The 22,528-nt window shown below is 35.6% G+C and overlaps 1 protein-coding gene across 5 annotated transcripts; it reads right to left on the bottom strand.

The window, feature by feature from the left end:
• Positions 1–3,376: 3,376 nt before the first annotated feature.
• On the bottom strand, positions 3,377–20,879 carry LOC109058693 (ly6/PLAUR domain-containing protein 6B-like). Of its 5 annotated transcripts, none has more exons than XM_042731281.1 (9): positions 20,713–20,879; positions 11,960–11,999; positions 10,698–10,778; positions 7,682–7,752; positions 6,452–6,562; positions 5,145–5,270; positions 4,931–5,029; positions 4,712–4,839; positions 3,377–4,620 (listed from the first exon to the last, which is right to left on the bottom strand). In XM_042731281.1, exons 6-9 carry the CDS (start codon positions 5,245–5,247, stop codon positions 4,450–4,452), a joined length of 501 nt encoding a protein of 166 aa, XP_042587215.1. In that variant the 5' UTR covers positions 5,248–5,270; positions 6,452–6,562; positions 7,682–7,752; positions 10,698–10,778; positions 11,960–11,999; positions 20,713–20,879; the 3' UTR covers positions 3,377–4,449. The 5 variants fall into 5 exon arrangements, with proteins under 5 accessions (XP_042587215.1, XP_042587213.1, XP_018931426.1 ...); XM_042731279.1 differs by lacking the exon at positions 6,452–6,562 and adding an exon at positions 10,910–10,968 and having other exon boundaries at positions 20,713–20,877; XM_019075881.2 differs by lacking the exon at positions 6,452–6,562 and having other exon boundaries at positions 20,713–20,877.
• Positions 20,880–22,528: the final 1,649 nt, after the last annotated feature.

Below are 22,528 nucleotides of genomic sequence, written 5' to 3'. Positions count from 1 at the left end.
CCTGGTCCTTAAATGTTTGGCGAGAGAGGGTCAAAAGGGGCCAAGTATGTACTTTCCATCAGTTATTTCTTCTTCATGTTGAAAGGTTTGTTGGCAACACAGGGGGTGTAAGATCTCAGCAAGTCTTCAGACTTCACAAAAACTGCTCTTCACTTGTGCTTAAAGATCACAGAGTGAGATACACCTGTCCTCTCTTGTCATATGCATGTCAGCATTGTAGCAGTTTTGAGACTCTACTTTTAGACCAGGCTCTGGGTTTTGTACAAACTTTTATTTGTTCTCTGAGGTTATATAGTTTATAACATGGGTTAATCTCACTTTGTCTAAAGCAATTGTTTGTTATTTAATTTTTATTCAGTCTTTTCCTTCTCTCTTATTGTTATACTTCTGATTGCATGTTTAAGAATTTCACTGTATTTTGCAGTGTTCATTTAAAAGGCCACAGGCCCATAATCTGTCTCCGAATCATAAACAATGAGGTCCACTACTCTGCAATCCATCAGAAAAACTTATCGCTCATTGGCACTTTTTTTTATATCTAATGACTAAGTGGCACTGAGAGTACAGAGCTGTCTTTCAGGTCTGGTTCAACCAGGTTTCAAAGAGGTCAGATCCTCGTGGAGAACAAAATCCCTCTGGAAACACTGCCGGCTGCCAATTAGTGAAGTGATCTCTGGCCCTGCAGCGGCTGGCCGTCACCGAGCATATACTCGCATGATCAAATGCGGCCAGTGCTGTGTTGGGATTACCACAGAAGGCTTGTCCAAAGAGGGTATTTGTGTTCAAAGTACATTTCTTGTTCGTCAAGAGCACTTGTAGTAGGGAAAGCTTTTCCCATTGCATTTTCATGTGTTTTTCACAATTTCATTCTAAACATCTAAAGACCTAGAGTAGCTGCCAAGCGTTAAGGGCCGGATTCCTGCAGTATGTATGAATGAATGAATGAATGAATGAATTTATGTCAAACTGATAAAAAAAGCCATTCATTAAATAAATAGAAAAATTAGTACGAAGACTAGGAAATCTCCATGTTCTTCAGATAAGGTGCTATTGATTGCTTTTATTTCATTTGCTAAAGATGTATGTGGACAGTGCAGCCAATCACAACCCACTTCCTTAACAAGAAGAACACAATTATTGAAGATGCCTGTGTGAGGAGACATCATCAATCACCAGACTTCAATGAAACACAAATTTACATGGCGCCACCATAAAAACAAGAGCAGGAATGAAGGTTGTTCATTGTTTGAGAGTATCAAATGCCTCTCAGTAAATGAATGTTGCTTTTGTACTACTTTTATGACGTAAAAGTTTGCAGTCACTCTTCTTACCAAATGCATCACTGGATAATCCAATAAATAATTAATTAAATCATGTCAATTTTCCTTTAAATTTATACGAATGTATGAGGGGACTTTCCAATGAGTCCTGTGTTCCTTTAAAATGTATGTTGGCATTTTAATGCTGTAGAAATAAAACATGAGGTTTACTGTATATATTAAAGATCATTATCCATCTTTTATGAAAATGTGTTATACAATGGTAAAAATGTATAAATCATATGAAATATTTCCTTTAATATAAATGACATTATCAGAAACAAATTTGAGTGAACATTTAATTAGAAAATTAATCTTTCAAAGTAGCTTAGGAAATAATTAATAATAATCATTTAAAAACCTAAGAATTGTAAAAAAAATAACATGTATTTTACAATTTATTAGTATTTGTAAAACCTGATGATCATGTTCTCCAGCCTGAGCATTTTCAAAAATCTTGTGCTACAACGGATGCAAGAAAATCTGTACATCATGTAGAGTTCACATGATCAATATTATAATTTGATTATTGGATTAATGACCTAAAAATACATGAGTAAATAAAATATTTCTTAAATATTTTTAGAATGTATTATTCCTTTGATCTATATCATTTTCTTTTTTTCTTTCTTTAAAAAAAAAAAAAAAAAAAAAAACATCCAATGGTAACCTTTGCACTCCACTATACAATAAAGCATACCGTTAAAGTTTTAATTAATTACAATGTCTTTTGGTTGGCAAACATTCTCACAGTAATGCTTCTGGATGGATAAGAGCCATGAGCTTTCTGTCTCCTCATCTGAACAGACTGGGTTCTGAATAGAAGAGACACATGCGGTGCAGATGAGAGCAGCAGCACTGATACTGTTTTTCTCAAAGGGAGATAAACAACTCTCCTAAGCCTGAAAGTGACAGACTCCAACTCCACGCCTAATAAAACCAGAACAAAGACAGCCAGCAGCCAGAGCAAACAGCACACACGGCGAGACAGTCAGTAGAGCAGGAGGAAAAAAAAAAAAAAAAACACACACTCCAACTCCACGCCTAATAAAACCAGAAGCAGCTACACGGAAAGCAAATCTCATTTCCTTTGCAACAATTTTAGAGGAAGAGCCATATGTCATGTTTGGTTTAGAGAGAAAAAAACCCTCATTATTCCAGACAGCAATGATATTAATGGTCCACGGCTTTGTGTCCCACACTGAGATCCTCTTGGGAATGTTTTTATTGTTCTCAGAGCTCTGGGGGGGAAGTTGCTCTTTTGTGCTGTTTGAGGTTCAGCTCCCTCCTCCAAATTTAAACCTGGGCATTCTCATGTGAAAAGACAGAAACTGTTCTCAGATCAGCGTGGAATGAATTTTAAAAACGTAGCCCTGCTGCTCATATACAAAAAGCACAGCGGTATGTTATAGATTAAAGAGACGAGAAACCGTTTACACACTCAATCAACCCAATGAACGTAAACAAGACTATTTATCATAACTCACTTCAACCTTCATGGGAAGGAACACAGTCGCACTATGAGGTTTGTTAACATCTATAAAACAGTTCTAGAACTAGGTTTTACATATAGAATATCCTATTTATTAAATTTTTTATATGAAATGACTAAAAATGTAAAAATGAACTGAATTTGCAATTGCAAAAATTATATAGGCTATATAAAAATGTTGTTTATATGAGTTTTAATTACATTTTTAAAGTTGTGATGACAAATGAAAGTATCGACAGATCTTTTCTTCAGTATTTTGATTCCAAGTGAAATTATCGAATAAGAAAAAAAAAAGTAGAATGAGGACTCAGTTCTACTTATCAGTTCTTGATTGGATGGAGGCAAATCAGCTAAATGCAAACTTGCAGTAGGTTGTAGGTCGGTGGTGCGGTTTATGACATTTTGGTTAAAAATTATGAAGTTTTAAACATCATTCACAATAAAATAAATAAAATATATTTAGAAAATAGATAAGAGTGAATTTTGAAGTAATGCCAGCTGTAAGGGAAATATTAGTAGCATAATAACTTAACATAGAATATTTGTGCATGGACACCTTAGGATAAGTTAAATATGGTCACGTTTTTATTTCTATTGGTTTTTCAGGACAGTAAAACATGACAGCATTTGCAATAGTCAAGCCAGAATAATACAAAATATACTTAATCAGTGCTTTTACGTGATGCAGCTCCATCTTCTTAAAGCACTGATATTTATGTAGCAATCCAGATCTCTTTTAGAGACATTAACACCATTTAGAAAACTAGAACAACACATCCCGCGTCCTCTCATTGCTGTGCTCGGCCTGTGTGACAGAATCTGGGACCAGAGCCACTGTCTCACAGGAACATCCCACACAGAGACTTCTAATGCTCAGTGTGTGAGCCTCAATTTGCTCAATACAAATCCAGTGAGGCAGTATAAGTTAATTCCACCGCTTTAGTTGCTAAATGCTGTTTTGCAACCCGTCTGGTTCTCTGTCCTATTTAGCACGTCATTAGTAAGCAGTGATTACAAGCGATACTACTCCATTGACAGACCTTCCTGACACAGCAGCTTCCTGTGCACACAGTTCCTCCACCACTGGCCGACTGGCGGTCTCCTCGCTGAAAAATTAAGATATGGTTTTGCTGATTTGGCTGCAAAATGCATCCGTCTCCACTCCAAATCATTGTGTTTTCTAAAAGAATAAAATAATTTGTAAGTAATTTCATTATATTATTGTAGATTGTTCAGTGTCCAACTGTTTTTGAAGGGAGCCTCCAAGTGTGAAATTGACTTCTATTACAGCTCCAGACAGTCACTAGTGAGTGATCATCTTCTTCTTGTGGCGCATTAACCAATCAGCCAAGCCATGATGTAATTTTTCTTGTGGCTCCAGGCTGATTAGTCACTGATCAGTCATGAGAACATCTGTGAGCCCATCAGCAAAGATGGCAAATCACAATATTACAGAGAATCCTGCCACATACTGCCACTGAGATGAATGGGAATGCTAGCTTTCTCCTGCACAATGTTACTTTGGCCTTAATGAAAACATCCATCTGACTGTATTAATATTCCAGTGTGGATGATGTCTCCTTTGTCTCAATGATTTGCAGTGCTGTTCATCACCGAACAGGTTCTTATGATTGAGGATCATAATGGTAGCAGTCCCATGAGAACTGGGACCAGCAGGGTCACACAATCCCAGATCCTGAAAGTGGGTGCTGCTGAGCTGTGGGTTTGTCTCTGGGTAAACACTGCATTACTGTGATTGGTCGGCAGCTCTATGTTACAAACCATCCCTTCACAGCAAGATAAGCACTCCTGCAAGACAGAAACACATTTTGTAAATGAATAATTTTGATGTAAGAGATTATATTTGTATGAGTGGAATAATGTGTATGTGAATACTCACATGGTGTGTATTTTTGTGATGTCTACAGCCAGCTAACTGGCATTCTTCACGCACAGCACATCTTTTGGTAACAAATTTTGTCTTTCCATGATGGTTGAAGTGGTGTATTGTCATACAATATTGAGTATCTATAAATGAAGAAACAGGTTTTGCTTTACAAAGTAAATCTAGAGACAACTGTGAAGATCTGAGAGTGGTGGGTTTGTTTTGTAAACTCACTTTGAGGACACCACACGTCTTCTGCCCAGCGGTTACAGCTGTAGTTGTCTAAGGCCTGTTCACATGTGAAGCACTTGAAACTCTTGGGGTATGGGGTGGCTGCACAGACATGAACACTGTGTTATACTGTAGTATCACTATAAAGTCACTGGAAGTTAACAAAATTAAAATGAATGAACAAAATAACTAAATGAACTGGAATAAACAAACTCACCTTCTACAGCAGGCATGATATTGTAGAAATCAATGCTGTCACTTGTCACCAAATCAACAAGAAGCTGGACGAGAACAGTGACTAAGGCCAGATCTGCTGCCATGTTTAAAACTCTGATAGTGACTCCTAAAATACATAGTCAAAGATAAGAAGTTTAAGTCTCTGAACACCTGACTTCCTTTTGTCCTAATATATATATTTTTATGCACCTCAATATTATAATTATTGGGCAAACTGGGCAAATACACACAGCTTGTCATGCTTAAGTAGGATGAACAGGAACCCATTTCTTAACAGCAGGAAATAGTATTTCACGTAAAAAGCAGATAAAGGTTTTTTTAAAGGAGGGAATTGTTTTTTAACGTAAAAAGCAGATAAAGGTTTATAACTGGGATATGATGAGTTTTTAATAACAACAATAAAATTTTATGTCCCCGGGCGCCGCAGCATAAAAACTGCTCCGGGTGTGTGTTCACAGTGTTATGTGTTCACTGCTCTGTGTGTGTGCACTTCGGATGGGTTAAATAACAAATATGGGTAAAATATACTTTTTTGTTGATATGATGAGTTTTTAATAACAACAATAAAATTTTATGTAGATAATATATGTAAAATATACTTTTTTGTTACAAAAGTATTTTATATAAAAGAAAATTCTAACATTGATGCCTACAGCTGTAAGATAACATATTCATTCATATCCTTTATCATTTCTTTTAAAGGGATAGTTCACCCAAAAATGAAATCCAAGAGCTTTCTAAACCTTCATAGACAGCAACTACCACGTTCAAGGCCCAGAAAGGTAGTAAGAACATCATTAAAATAGTCCTTGTGATATCAGTGGCTCAACCGTGACTTCATTCAACAATTTCTTCTCTTCCGTTTCAGTCTTTGATGCACATTCACAAGAGATGTGTTGCATTGATATCTATGCAGGGTCAGAAAGCTCTCGGATTTCATCAAAAATATCTTAAACTGTGTTCCGAAGATGAACAAAGGTCTTACGGGTTTGGAACAACATGAGGGTGAGTAAGTAATGACAGAATTTTCATTTTTAGGTGAACTATCCCTTTAACAGAATAATGACAAATCACAAATACATAAATAACAGAACAGAATTAGAGGTTATGGATGGATTACTTCTTTTAATTACAGCAAAGGCTCATTCTCTAAAGAAGTACAACCTATGAATTCTAATCATCCAAACAGCATTCATTTCATGCATTGTTCAATTTAATGAATGTGCTGGATTCACTAATATGTTCATTTACATAAAGCCCTCTGGTACTTCAATTGCAAGTACCTACATTTTTAAGCAGGAAACCAAAATCCAGCCTTATAACTGATGATGAGGGACTGAAGTCCCCATCCACGTCTTCCGCCCCCATTTTTGAAACATCTTGCACCTGTCCCTGGCACTTTAAGAAGCAGTAAGGCACGGTGACCTCAGAGGTTAATGATTAAGGCTGAACACATTCTCTGAGGACATTAACATGCTCTAGTGCTTGTATCCATCAGTGTTCAGTTACACAGCATTGACCATCTCACTGTGTGTGATGGATGTTAGCCTAACTGCGTAACTGTGAGCAAGTTCTTTAAATACATTCACAATCTGAATAATAAAGAAGTTTAAATTTCACTTTTCAAATGACTTAAATCAAGCACTCAGCATCAGTTTAGTACACAGTATTCCACAGGCCCAGCATATGGTTTAAAAGCAAACAGACGAGTGTCATTAATCTTTTGGCAGTGACAATCTACTCCTAAGGGTCTCTAGCAGAGTAAAGAGAGATCACACATATATAATGACTGACAGCACAACAGCAATCAGCTCCACTGACCCAGAGGTTAAAACTCACACAGGGGCCTGCAGTCTGAAGCCTTTCAGCTCCAAACGTAAGTGTTCTTAGGTCACAAACCAGCCAGGGCACATGTAGGGTCTTAAAAGCAGTTCATTAAGAGTGAAGAGCATAAAATGGCCATTTGCATGCATCTTTATTTTGGCATATTTATGCTGAATTCAAAACCACACAAACATGCGCTCATTCTCACATAAACAAAGGCTGCATTCTGAAACATGGTGGGATTTTAGATCAAAACCGTAGTCTAGTTTAATATTTAAATGCATTCTTTGAAACTAAATGTCTTTAAGTGAAATGAAAATGATGTAAATGAGTTCTAGAGGCCAGTGCTGTCTGACTGGTTTGAGAACTTCAGAGGCCTGTTGATTGCTTCAGTGATCCGTGAAGCCACCTGAATAACCAAGACTTTTAACACAGTAACTTCATCTTCTTCTAAAAAAAAAAAACACACATCTGTGAGAGTCTATCTTATAATTAATATTTAGAATTTACAGAAACTGATGCCTAACTAAAAACCCATACTATACAATAGCCTACTCATCCAATACAAATGTGAAATAATATAATGCAAAACATACCTTATTCACACAAAATAATGTTAACACAAAACATGCATAAACTTGAAAATCAAAATATACAATAAATAAACAAATAAAAAATAAAACAAAGACTTACCTTTTGTCTGTATGGAAAGCTTTTCGGTTTAACAGGCCAAGTAGACCGATTCCCTGATAAATGTGCAGAGACTTTTGAAGGAAAAGGAAAAGGAAAGAAAAGCTTAGAAGTCATTTTCCATTTCAGCTCTCTCTCACAACAACAGAAAAGAAACCTCCGACCCCAACCTCCTGACAACCCCGGCTTCTGATTGGACAGCAGGTGCATTGTGGGGGCGGAGCCTTTAGCCATTGTGTGAAGTCGACAGTGTGGTGTCAAGCCAGTCTAGTCCATGTAATTAGCATTCACACACACAGATTTAGCACACACCCAATCTCCATAACCTCTGGAACACCCAGAACACAACACTCTGCTAGATGAACTGTACTTTCCCCGATACACTACATGAGTACATTGCTAAATCTGTAGCGATCAATACTAAAACTCACTAATGATAAGAGGTACTTGATGATCTTTGGGGGTTTGCGCAGACAATTGCTTTATTACTTAGAAATCTCTAGCAGTGGAATTCAATTTATTCACTGTATTATAAAAACTATACTTGAGGATCTTACAACTTATAATTTAAAATAACTTTTCTGTTTATTTATTTATTTTTAATTAAAAAAAGTAATAACTACTAATTTTCTTTTAAAAAAAAAAAAAAAAGACTCAAACTTTAATGGTAGCGTATTACACACCACCTACTTAGAGAGGTGGTTATTTATCATATCATAAATAAGGCTTTTTATTTCAGAACAAAGCATCGCCATGTTTAAACTTTCTGTCATGCACTTGTATGGGGAAAATAAACAGCTGAATTTGAGCCAGGACTGCTAACACATGGAAATGAGCAATGATCGCCAATTATTTATGTCTTCTTCCTTTTTTTTTTTTTTTTTTTTTTTTTTACCATTGTGGCATTATTCAGGTTATTTAGGCTTTAGTTCCTCAAGGGGAATTTACCTACTGTGATATATTTCGAATGAATTACAAATGAAATAATATCTTTGATTTAATTTAAATAGATTGATTGAATTATATACAGTTTTATGTTTGCAACATAAGTGAATCTACAATTTGACCTACAGTATAACTGTGAGCAGCACCAATAGTTAGCAGTACAGTATGTGTTATTCCTCCATTGAGAGGTGAGATCATCAGTGAGTGAAGTGAGGAAAAGACTGCTGAGTGTACAAATCACATCAACACCTCAATAACAGGAAATACAGGAGGCTACATACTGTGTGTTACCACTGACTCTCTGATACAATATGAATTCCATGTACTTTGTAAAATATATTATGGCCTTCTGCCAGTCCCCATAAAAAACTGCATGTGGAATATCAATGAAATATGATACAGCATTGCTCATATGATATCTTGAGTTCTAGCTGTCCCTCACGGCTGTCACAGTAAATATACAGCTGTGAAATCTTCAAGTCTTGTGTAAATATCACACCACAGTGAGTTTTAGTGCATCCTTTGAGCTTTATACAAGCCTGATGTGCTGACAGGGTTAGAATTACAGGAATGTTCCCAGACTAACCAGAGCTTTTAAAAAATCCCTCAAATTAATGGTGGATTATCCTTTGAATATCCAAATAAAACACTGGTGAATATTTCACGACTGCCTTTTGGCCATAGACAGTTTGGTTTTTCCCATTTATGCCTTTCAGTGAAGGTTTAACACTTTATGCTTTATGTCATGGTACTATTTCTATAAAAATAAGAAACGGTTCTTTAAACACATTTTAGTGGAGGATGCAAATCACCCACTGTCTTGCCTCCAGGGAAACCGTCTTCCACAGTGACGATTTCAAAACAAAGAGGCTCAACAGGATTTGAAAGGAATGAATCAAGGACAAATTGTCGTGACTTCAGGGTCTTTGTTCAGTTAGTGTTAGAATCAGTTAATGCACTATTTTCATGAGCCAGAAAAAATTAATAAATACGATTTTTCTTAATAAATGATGAATAAATTATTTTCAGAGGCCTGTCAGAAATAGACTCCATAGCTATTAAGAGTCACTTAAAGTCACATGATTTATTTATGTTTTATCCTGTGTTCTTTAGGTCAGGTAAAAGTCAGACTGAGTTCATAATCAAAGGAGCTTAAATCATTTTTTTTAAATCTAATTTGCAGTACTTGCTAACATTAATGCCAAAACAAGACGTACAGCATATGTCCAGGAATACTATATTGCTCTGTCAGCTCTTTTACTGGAAGACATTGCTGACAGATTTACTACTTTGTTTTGAAACCAGCAGATTTCTCGGTCTTTTGACAGAAAAAACAGGACACGTGACGTGCTCTTCTATAGGTGTCTCAAGGGCCGGAGGGCTTTTCTGATGGCCTGAGGGCCAGTGGATCCATTTCATTATATTATACAGTGCTCTATTTTTGCTTCTTTGAGGTTACAGTTGAAAAAAGAGGAATGTGAAGAAACTGGGGAAGAAAAAAAGAGGCCTAAAGTACACATGATGTCACATGAAATCTAATCTTAAAGGCCAATCTTCAGATGTAGTGTACCAATCTAGCTTTTTGTCCTATGAATGGCATGATTTAATGCTCCTCAACAACCTTCTCGTAAATATGATCCTAAGTCTAGCAATTTAAAAACAATTTGTCTGAACATAAAGATAAAAAAGAAAACATTCCCACAGTTCACTTGGAGGCACCTGCATAGGTACGACCCAGATCCCGAGCATTCAAGTGAAAAACACTTAAACCCACATGTCATGTCTCTTGAAATATGTCAGAACTGAGAGCTTAGCATGAATTAGAAAAATAAGCTTTAAAGACCTAAACGCCCTGGTTTCAAGCCACTTTAAGGTATCAGATTTCTTTTGGAATATGGGTAGAAAGTGACATCAAAGCAATATTTCTAAGACCTCCATGTTGCTCAGTACACAGTAACACTGGCAGAATTTCAAGAACGCCACACTCAAGTGTGTATATATCTACCAAGCTCATGAATCACCATGGCATAGCAACACTGAAAGAACAATACAAACATTCAAATGTTCCAGTTACCTGAGATTTCCTGTTGAGATCCTCAAATGGATAAAACACTTCCACTTTCTCTCTTAAATGACTTTCCTCCTAAAGAAACAGCTGATAAAAAAAGGAAAAACAATTAGAGCAACCACACAATTAAATCTATCTATCCAGACTGCTTACTTGACAAACATCTTCATTTCCTCTCTGGACTGAAAGAGTCCAGGATTTTTCCTACACAATCTCACCACATTTATATCTCCTTTGTCTTCCATTGGTCAGTGACTGGTTAGGTATGTGAGCCCACCTTCACAGGAAGACAGACTGTCATAAACACACCAGGTCAAGGATATAAACTCAAGGGGGCTTTGTGTGACTCCTTTTATTGCTCATTTGTGATTGGTGCTTTTCCCACTCATTTATCAATGCTGACCAAGTCAGCACACAGACATGTAGGCTGTAAAACACAAAGGTCCTGAAGGCAATATAGGGGGGCTATTAGTACTCTGGTGGACTAGCAGACATCTTTTAATAAAAAAACGATTTGTGCTTCACATTTAAGTAATATTTTAAGGTAAATTACATATAATATTTATTTGACTACATATCAGTTTATTTTATTTTTAAAAATGTATTTATATTCTAAAGCCACTTTAAATAATAAATTGCACAACTGCATTTGAACTCAAACTAAAATGAAACAAAAAAAATAAATTAAAGGATCTTCTAAAATAATTAGTACTGAGATAAAAAGAACGAAAATGAGCAGATTGTGGGAATTTATTTATTCTGGTCTTTATTTGTCCCTTGTCAGGGAAGGATGTAGGCTAATAGCTTAAATCTGTTCATTCTGTAAATCTATTACTGACTTACATAATCTTTTCCATCAACAGATAAACATCAGGCTGGCAATTGTTCATTGTTATATAAAACTGCCATGTAAAGATTCCATTATTTCCTTCAGGCTATGTCATGTGGATAACGGAGGTGACGTACAGCATTACATTCAGTATAATGCCTTGCTGTTATCCGATCAGGTCTAGTCGTGCCTAAATGAGATTTGTGTGGAAAATCCCTGAGGTGTGTATTTATGTGTATGTGAAGATGAGGGTCATGGTTCAGTAAGTTAGGATATAAAAAGCAGCTTGCAGTGGATCATTTTCACTTGTGTCATGGCATTTCATCTGAACTGAAAACAGTGGAGAAGACCAGGACTAGTTGCTACACAATTAGTGAATATTTCTAAAGATTTTTGTCTTAATTTTTAAGTCTAAGTCAATTTCTGTTTAGGCACGTACCTTAATATCCTGACTACAAAACATTTCCACTGTTGCTGTCCTGGAAAAAAAGATACAAATCAGTCATTAATTTTGCATTAGCAAAATGTAAACAATTAATGAAACCACAAAAAACAAAAACATATGAAAAATAAATACGTAATCAATCAATTATATATTTTAATCAATTATGTATACATTTCCAATATTTAAAATGTGGCAACTTCTTCAAACAACTAATATTAATGAAAAATAATCTTGCCCTTGCTCATCCGTTCAGAATACTGCTTTTGTGACAACGTCTTAGTTGTTTGAAGTTAAACTAGCTGTGACCTGCTTGCTTAAATAATAATTAATAACTTAATAACAAATCTATAAACTTCCAATGATTATAGAAAACGTAAATGTAATACTTAGCATCTTGGCTAACAAAGGCAAATTCTAATTTAATGAAAGGATATATTTTCAAGGCAATGAAATTTTAAAATAAACAAATTCAAAGCTTATGATAGCTGACATAAACTACTAGTCAAAAGATTGGAGTCGATAAGATTGAAAAGATCAGAGGAGTGAGCCACAGCGTTTTAAGAAAGGGATGCTGAACGTCTCCTTCCACAGCAATTTTAAGGGCTCAAAGGCCACCCTGGTAAAATTACACACTTCTCATATTTAGTGTTAAATTTCTTTGTGGGCCCTTTCCCATGTATTTATTACTTTTTGGTACGTGACACCTAAAAGCAGCTTAGAAAGCTTTAAGAAATTCTGAGAATGTGTATTTGGTGTCTCAACCCTTCATTAGTCCATCCAAGTTAAAATTAGGGTCTTTCTAAAGGAATACTCTCAAAAGACCATCATGAACTGAGAAGCAAATTGGTCTTCAGTCCCAAAGCCTTTTAGACCATTTAGACCAACTGCCTTCCATAATTAACATAAATATTATTTTAATCTTCACTTTAAGAAAAATTTAAAATGGTAACAGTGCATAACAAATGTGTATAGTTTATCTGTGCATACAGAAGCCGGAGTATCCCTTCCCAAGGTTCATATGTTGAGAAAGGAACCCTTGAGTGTCAGTCTCTCTCATTACATGGGGGTGAGAGACCAGGGTCTGTTTAATTGGCCAACTGATTACAGTGCATACGCTCTTTCACTCCCCCCGTTCTCCTGCAGACTCTCAGAAGCCTTCCTGTTCTCTGGCCTGCAGGTTCAGAGAGATCAGAGCCCCGCAACAAGGGCTTCCTTTGTGTGCTTCACTGGGCCACAGCGAGGGCTGGATGGGGCCCTGGGAGAAATGTGGGCTCAGGTATCACTAACGGCAGGTGAAGCATATGGCTCTGAACTGATATCTAACTGGATGAGTTCTGGTGAAATCCAGCATGACTATATGTTCAAATTATTTGGCTCACACTGGAGTCAAGAAAGTTCTTCAAGTTTATAATATCAGTCACACTTTATTTTAAGGTCCAGTTCTCACTATTAACAAACTATTAACTACGACTTTTCCCTCAATAAACTCCTAATTACTGCTTATTAATAGTTAGCAAGGTAGTTGTTAAATTTAAGATAAGGATGTAGAATACGGTTGTGCAGAATATGTGCTTTATAAGTACTAATAAACAGCCAATATGCTGGTAATATGCATGCTAATAAGCAACTAATTAATAGTGAGAATTGGTCTCTATACTAAAGTGCTACCATAACATTTTTAAACACACAAAACTAGATGATTTATGATCAAATTTTAAAAAGAATAGCTGTTTCAAAGCCAGTCCAATCTGCATTCTGTAATATTAAGGCGTAGCTCTAAGGATATTGACAGATTCTTAATAATTTTATATAATTTTTTGCAGTCCTATGAGTTTTTACAGCAGAATATATAAATATATATGAGAAATATATGAGTGCACATATACTTGCTTGATGAACAATACTTGCATAAACATACTTGCCTGAGAACAAACTTCACTGGTTTCTGTGTGCCAGGCAAGTGTGTTTGAGCTTCTGTTTACCATATTTGATGTACTCTATGTCTGTGTGTTGATCGATGTTTATATGCGAGTACAAAACTAAATTAGACTTTATATGGATGGACAAAAACAATGAGAAAACATATATTATATATATATATATATATAAAAATATCTTCATTTGTATTCGAAAAAGAATGTAAGTCTTATGGACTTGGAACAACATGATGATGAATGATAACGGAATTTGCATAGTCACTTATTGTTTTAAAAACATTTCTGTATGTTGCACTTTGATTAGTCTAATTAGTCTAGACTTTTATCCCAAAAACCAATTAAAAAAATTAGCTTTATATATATGGTCTATTCACTGACTCAATAATTAATAAACAAAAGGAGCAAAAAGGAGAAAAGGTGTTGCCAAAGACATGAACAAAAGAAAAGGGAAGCTGACTAAAAAGTCTCAACTCAACCTGACTACACAGAAGACAACATCTACTGACATCCTAAACTACTAGAGTAAACAAAGGTAAATGAGTCTTTGTGCTGCACAATGTGATGGGTCCCTTATTCACATCCCAGCACAAGAACTGATACACACAGCAAGGAAGGCAGTGGGCCAAGCCTTCACACAATAGTAGGTTTGTAACTCACAAAGGACTCACAAAATAGATTGTAAACAAAACTTGCCAGTATAAGGGTCTAACAAATATGTTCTTAGTCTCGTTCTTTTTATTAAAAAAATAAATTTAAAAAACCTTTGGAACAGTACAGTATAAGTGTTTGGTTATCATGAATAGTTAGCTGGCAGTTGTTGGCAATGAATGACAGAAAGAGAAACAGATCCGCACCAAAGGGCGTAACACTTCACTTTCCTAAAATGTGCTGCTTTTGTAATCCCTAAGATATGAATTAATGCACTTCTTTTTGCATTTGCTAATCATAAAACTACACAACCCCATCTGCAAACATTGAAATTTAGTTTTAATCTGAGAAGTTAAATTTAACATAAATGCTAATAATTGGGTGTAAATGAGTAATTTATGGGTCTGAATAATTAGAGTTTGTCAAAAGCTGCTTATTACTCTTCTAGAACGTTTCTTTTCATGCTTAATTAACTGGTCAGAGTGCTTTATCCAAAAACACACTGGGTTCAGGAACCCAGATCTAAGTGCCTATTACTCTGGCCACTGCTTTCGACGCATCTGATTTGTGGGTGTGCGGATCTAATCTCCTGAGATGATGAGAGATTGGGTTCTTTTCCAAAGTGCTCTCGTCAAGTTAAGATTAAATAGACCCTTTAACTGTTTCACCTGGACTGTGGCCAAGGTAACTGAATAGAGATGCCTGGACATTTATTCTGTGTGAGAGTCTCCCTGCATTCTCAGGTTCTGATGAGGATTACAGTGCTCTTATTGAAGAGAGCAATGAGATGGAATGCAGACTGTGCTAAGTCCCATAATACTGCAGAGGTCATGCGCAGTTTACCTGAAGAATGAGAAAAAGGTGGAAATACAGCAGAATAATGTGGACTACCCTGCCTTGAACTGCAGACTGTGACTGTTGTCTTAATCAGATCCTGTTATATATGACAATTTGTGCTCAAACTACAAAATACATGTAGTGCCATAGTTTAAGATATTAAATAAATAAATAAATAAATATATATAAAAAAGAACATTTTTAGAAATAATACTTTTTTATGTACACACACACACACACACACACACACACACACACACACACACACACACACACACACACACACACACACACACACACAATATATATACACGCATAACTTAATAATATAATTAAAAATCTAAATATAAACCAAAATAAAGTCTACTCACTTTGTATTTGATCAAACATAGAGTATAACAGTAGTATTGCAAAATATTTTTAAAATTTAAATTAACCATTTTCTATTTTAATGTTTTTTTATTATTCTTTTTTTTTTTGTTTAACTTATTCCTGTCATGGCAATGCTGACACAATGCTGTCACATGATCCTTCAGAAATCATTCCGATATGCCATGTTTGGTGCTCAGGAAACATTTCTTATTACTACAGTATCGATGTTGAAAACAAAAAAGTACAAACCCCAAATTACTTATACATACATACATACATACATACATACATAAACCCAGTAAAATTGCTAGAGCGTTGTGAACATTTGCATTTGAAAATGGTATTTACAGCCATAATGTTGGAGATGAACACTTTTTTACAATATGAAGCACCTTATCAAATATACAACTAGTTTTATTTTTAGAAGTTGCATTCAAAATATACTTAGCTCAAAAAATCTAGCCCTCTCAGTTCGAACAGGTATGACTTTCCTGAGGATATCTGATCCTTTTCATTATGACGTGAACCACCTAGAAATAATACTTTTATTATTATTTTTTTAATACTTTTAAGATGTTTCTGGAAAATTGTACATAATAATAAAAATAATAATAATACATTTTATTTGTTATGCACCTTTCTTACACTCAAGGCGTTACAAAAGTATAAAACAACAATAAAAGAAACAACACTACTCCAATAACAATCACAATGACAACACAATAACAACAATGGCAACAACAACTGTAAGATTATAACCTAAAAGCTTCACTAAAGAGATATGTTTTGAGTAATTTCTTATAACCAAAATCAAAAGACGGAGCATTCCTAATAGGAAAAGGCAGAGAATTCCACAACCTGCAATACAAGAAAAAGACCTCCCACCCATAGTTTTGAGTTTACAACAATGGTAAGAGAAGGTAAGTAAGAGAACCAGCAGAGCGGAGAGACCGAGATGTTGTAGACACTGTGACCAAATTACAAATATAGTACATAGTAAATAAAGAACAAACTCTCCTCATAACGGAGGACCTATTCTTCAAATTTATAAAGGGTTTATTCTAGATACTCTACTAATGCTTCCTCTGACTTTTTGGAGATAAAAGAGTATGTGTCTCTCATCCATGACCCTGGGGACTTCTATTATTATCATGACCTTGAGGGCAAGAGCAGGTGACCCTCCCCTGTCATTCTACTTGGTGACACTGGGATAGTCCTGGCACACAGGGCCTCAGGTCAGGCTTATCTCCACGCTCGACCATCCCCAGTCATTCAAGAGGGATGCACTCACCTGAGCCAAAGCATATATACATTTTCTGCTTTTCCTTTTTTTTGTTCTGGAGCACAAACAGAACTGGTATCTTCAGGATGTAATCATAGAGCAGAATAGTAACTACTACAAACAACCTCTTTAAACCTGAATGTATTGGTCTAAACATGCCCACAGTGAGGCAGGGCCTGTCAGAGTAGTTGTTAAAAAGTGGAGCACAAAAAATACAAGTCAGAAACTTTCTATGAACTGAAACGACATCTTTACATCATTCCTTGAGTTAGAACATGACATAACTATAGAGTCATGTGATACCAGTCAAGAGCTTGTACATTAAGGTTTGAGTTGAGAAAAGTTGTGAGCTCTGAGCTCCCTCTCAAGTCAACTGTAAAGAGCTGATATTCATGACTCGCTCTAATGATAGACCGCAGTAAAATAGCTGAGCTCTTAGCTTTCGTAAGCACCACTTCAGGGAGTAAAACAACCCTGTGTTTAAAGTACATCCAAACACCTATTAAACGAAAAGATCTCCGCACGTCATCCATAAAGGAACAAACCTGCTCAAAAATGTGGAACAACATAAGCATTCGAAACAAATAAGGGATGACTCTTCTTCTGATTATATAGTAAACATGAGTTGAAATTACAGTATCCTTGATATGCAAACCTGAAAAGAAGTAGTTTGGCATTGAGCACAATGCCGTGTAAGTAAATCAACAGCAGCTGCGACCTCTAAGATCACCAAGCCTTCGTGCCATCTGTCCCCCTTCATCTGTCCACAGCAACAACAGTCCTTCTGAATCAAAGAGGGCAAGCTAACAAGGCTCTTACTCTCGATGCGCGTGTTAAAAAAAAAAATGTAATTGGTGTGCTATGCAGCCACTCTTAAAATTCCACAGTAATTGCAAAGGTCTGAATCAGGACCAAAACAGCTGAGTCATGTGGCTTTGATCAAAACAATTTTATGTAGAACATCCTGAGCAAAGTATATTGACTAAAAATTTGGACCCAACTGAATTAATGCTGCATGGAAACAGCATTCTTACAATTATTTAGACACCATCTCTTTAAATAATAATTGGTTTGCTTAATCTTTTTGTCTGGTCCTATTAATTTATTTAAAAATACTATAATACATAATAAGCGCAATTCATACAAACACTAACTCTTATACACCTCTTCTGTGATGAGCATGTTTTTCAATTCTTATTCTGTATATACACAATTGCCAGAATGGTAACAGCCATCACAGCGTGCCGATATCCAGCCATATTGCACTGCTACTCCTGTGATATTGCGTTTATACAACACTACTAGTCTGAAAACGTCACTTTAGAGCTAGCGGTAACACTTTAAGGTCCAATTCCCACTACTAACTAGTTGTTTATTAGCATGCACATTACTATCATATTGGCTGTTTATTAATTAGAAGCAAATTTTCAAATGGAATCTTTATTAACAAACCATACATTTGAAGTCCAAACAATTACATTCTCACCTAAAAAAAAACTCTTAAAACTACATTGTAACACAAAAACAATATTATTTATAAAAATATATTCAATATTATTTTACAAAAATACTGCAAGAAGCGTGATACAAACCGTAAAACAATTTTGGAGTTCTGTTATCACTAGAATATTGCACTCCTATCAGCCAATCAGACTGGAGGACCAGAGAGAACTGTTGTTGTTCGATTTTTTTTATATGTATATGTATATGTATAAAATATATAAATGATTTATATTTGCACAAAAGACAAATAAACAAACAAGTACAGAAAACAATAAAAAAGCTAAAAATAAAAATATAAAAAAAATACTATAATACACAGATATATATAAGGCACAAGGAAACTATATTAATGCTTTTTTCTGTCTACACAAAGTAAAGTCTAAATGTGTTACAAATGCCACAAGCTAAATTACACACAAGGTTTTTGCAAAGATTAAATGAGGGAGAACCCTTCAGTCTTTGGGTTTAGTGGTGCGTAGTACAGACCAGGGTTTGAATGACAGGACATGACCAGTTCATCTCTTGTGGGCTCCTCAACACACTGTTAATGACAGTCTGACTCTCGATTGCACAGATACATGGCAGCTGACAGCAGAATCTGATCCCTGGGTAAGACTGAGCTTTCCCTGACAGACTAATGGAGCTCTCTCGTAGCCGGAGAGGGAGCCTCAATGATATCTTGAGGAGCTGAGGGCCACATCAAAGACAACAATCCTGCCTGTGATCTGCTAGTGTCCTGCAGTTCTACATGAGAGCCGAGATGAGTGACGGCTGAGCTAAGAAGAGAGGAGGGGCTCTCGATCACTCCTCAACCATATGAGACATTACACATGGAGGAAGAGATGCAGAGGACAACAGAAGTTCTGATCACAATATAATCATTTGGACCTGTACCATCAAAATGAAGTGTAGCTGATATGATATCCTCAGTCCCTGGGAGTCACATCAGCAGATTTGTGTTGAGGTATATTAAAGATATATTTGATTGATCCTGTTCTGTGAATAACCACACAACAGCTGTGTAACCACTACACAGTTATAAACCAACTGCTTTCAAAACAGGTGCTATGCCATCTTGAAAAGTCAGGAACAAGAAAGTATCTAGAAGAACTGTGTTCTCTTATGATGTGGTCACCTTAACTGGAAAATATATCTTGCGTTCATTAAAATCATGTATGAAGGAGAGACCGGGGCAAGTTGTCACAGTTGTTATATGGTTTTAAAGTGGAAATTCACAACTGGAAAGTTGAGCTTTTAATAAAACTTGGCCGTCTATGCCGAATGAAAGAACGAATGAATAAATAAATACAAAATGGGCTATGATGTTTCCTTTCCCTAAAAACTTCATTTCAACTTTAATTAACTTTGATTTTGGATTTGTGTAATCCGGATAACTTTTGTTGATGAATCAACCCCGATATATTTTTTTTAAAGCAATGCTAATGAAAGGTGGTTTCAGACACCCAAGTAAAAACTAAAAGTAATAACAATTAAAAAAGTGAATTATCAACCAAACTAAAATTCCAGTCATTTTGATATTACTTTAATAACTATAATAAAGAACATTTGTCAAAAATGTCACACGCTGTAATTTTATAAATAATTAAAAATGAATTATAAATATTTTAACATTTGTATGCCTTTCCATTTCTTCTGTTTTTTTTTCATAGTTTATTTATCTATCAATTTATGAAGAAAAACTTACTTTCATTAATCATTAACTTGCCTTCTTTGTATAAAGTGGATAAAAGCGTTTTGATTTTAAATACAGTGTCAACATGAACATATCCCAACGTGCTGCAATGAACTGCATTTGCTTTTTCGTAGCCAAGTCTTAGAGGTGTGTCAAAAAAGGATGTTATAAAATAACCATGCTGAGTGTTATATTCAGTGAAATAAAACATGTGACAACTAGCCCCGGTCTGCCCCGTTTAAAGCTGTGACTGACAGGGAACTCCAACTGAAGCGAAGATCTTGCTCAGGTGGTCATTAGGTCCAGGTCGGTTGGATAAAAGATGTAGACTAACATCATGTAAAAGTGTCCAAAGTGAAATAATGAGTCACGCTGTGTTGGCGTTTCGTTCACGAGTTTGGTGTTAGCACAGAGATCTAGCGTTTGTCCAATATAAATTTAACTGTCAAATTCAGAGAGCTTAAAGCCTACTCACCGTCGACGTGTGTGACTTCATTTACATGAACAGAAATAAAATCACATCTCCTTGTATTATGTGAAGGTCGCCCGCACCCCTCTACGACGCGGCACTAGCCCACAGTCAGGGTTTTTCGCGTCTCACCGCTCTCATAAACACAGTCTCTGATTGGTCGACTGCATCCCGAGGTTAGGATTCCTTTTCTTCTTTCTTTTGAGTCGAATCTTTTAATGAATCGATTGAACCAGTTCACATAACTAAATGATTCATTAACGTGATAAAAAAAAATCTCAAATAAAAGCAATGTACCTGCTACATATGGATTTATTAGATAATTTTAGTCCATTTTGTAATGTTCTCACTGGGAAGTCAGGATCACTTGATGACGCAATTATATAAAATTTTTTAATCCATTTAACTTCGGTTCTTTGACAAGAACTTTTCAAAAGAATCGATTCGCGGAAAATGCGTACTTGCCTTTAAAGTGTTCTTTACTGTCACCACTCAACTCTATCAGCACTAGCTATATATGTTGTCCTGCTCTTTTTTTCCCCTCAAAGCAAATTACAGCAAAGAAAAACATGTTTTCCAAAAAAAGACAAAATTACTTTAAGATACATTTAGTAAACTTTTTTATTCCACATCAACATCTGATAAATGAGTGTCACACTCTGTAGGTAAAACCCTGTTGTCCATAACACGTGTGCTTTATCTTCAAACAAACACTAGAAACCTTTTCATATCCTTGTTGTGGCACTTCCTTCACCTACAGAACAACTGAATCATTTGAAGTTAATTCCATGTTCTTTAATTTCACAAAAAGCTTCATACACTGCTGAGGTAAAGTTATAGCACATTTCAGAAACTTCAGAAACACTGATGAACAAGACAAAATTGAGGAGGTCTCTTTGTGCAGTACAGTAACTCACCACAATAGAGTTGTACATGGAAAAACATAGTACAAGGACATAGATACAAAAACACTAGACCTTGTTAGGATATGGGGTCTGTATATTTTACATTAGATGATCTTTTAAATAGGAAAAACATATTATTTCACATAATTTCAGTGATGAAGGAAGTCTTTTTGATAGGACAGGTTCTCAAATAGAAACAGAGATGAATTTCCATCAATGCATTTGTGTTTTTCTTCATCATTTCACAACATCCAACAAGAAAGTGCTCACATTACTTATCATGGAGTTGGTTAGTTTTTACAGTAAACTGAGTAAGAATTTGTTTTCACCATATTAACATTTTTATGTACTGATCACTTTGTTACAGCTGATAAAACAGTGCTGAACATATAGACGAGACAATTAACACAAGACAGATAGTAGGCAACATTTTTGCATTAGCACAAGAATGTAAATAGCTATGGCATGATAGCATGGTTTACCTGTTGAAATAATATTTGTGGTTCTTGAAAAAGTCTATGATATTTTTTTTTTTAAAGAATCATTGGTCGTTCATATCATAATATCAAAAATAAGAAATAATTATACAAATATAAGTAAAATTTAATTCAGCACATAAATGACAAATAAACAGTCAGCTGTAAAATCTCTCCACTTTTGCTTTCTTGAATTTATCAGATTTTTTCATATGCTGTAATGTCTCTGACTTTGGCTTTCTCTAAATGTCTGCATTTCATGCCCTTCAAAACAGGTCAGTTTAAAGGAATACTCCACCCCAAAATGAAAATTTTGTCATTAATCACTAACCCCCATGTCGTTCCAAACCCGTAAAAGCTTTGTTCGTCTTCGGAACACAATTTAAGATATTTTGGATGAAAACCGGGAGGCTTGTGACTGTCCCATTGACTGTCAAGTAA

The sequence above is a fragment of the Cyprinus carpio genome, chromosome B9 (assembly GCF_018340385.1).
Source record: "Cyprinus carpio isolate SPL01 chromosome B9, ASM1834038v1, whole genome shotgun sequence".
Taxonomy (NCBI): Eukaryota; Metazoa; Chordata; class Actinopteri; order Cypriniformes; family Cyprinidae; genus Cyprinus; species Cyprinus carpio.
The sequence above is the reverse complement of the archived record's forward strand: the minus strand, read 5'-3'. Positions and strand labels throughout refer to the sequence as shown.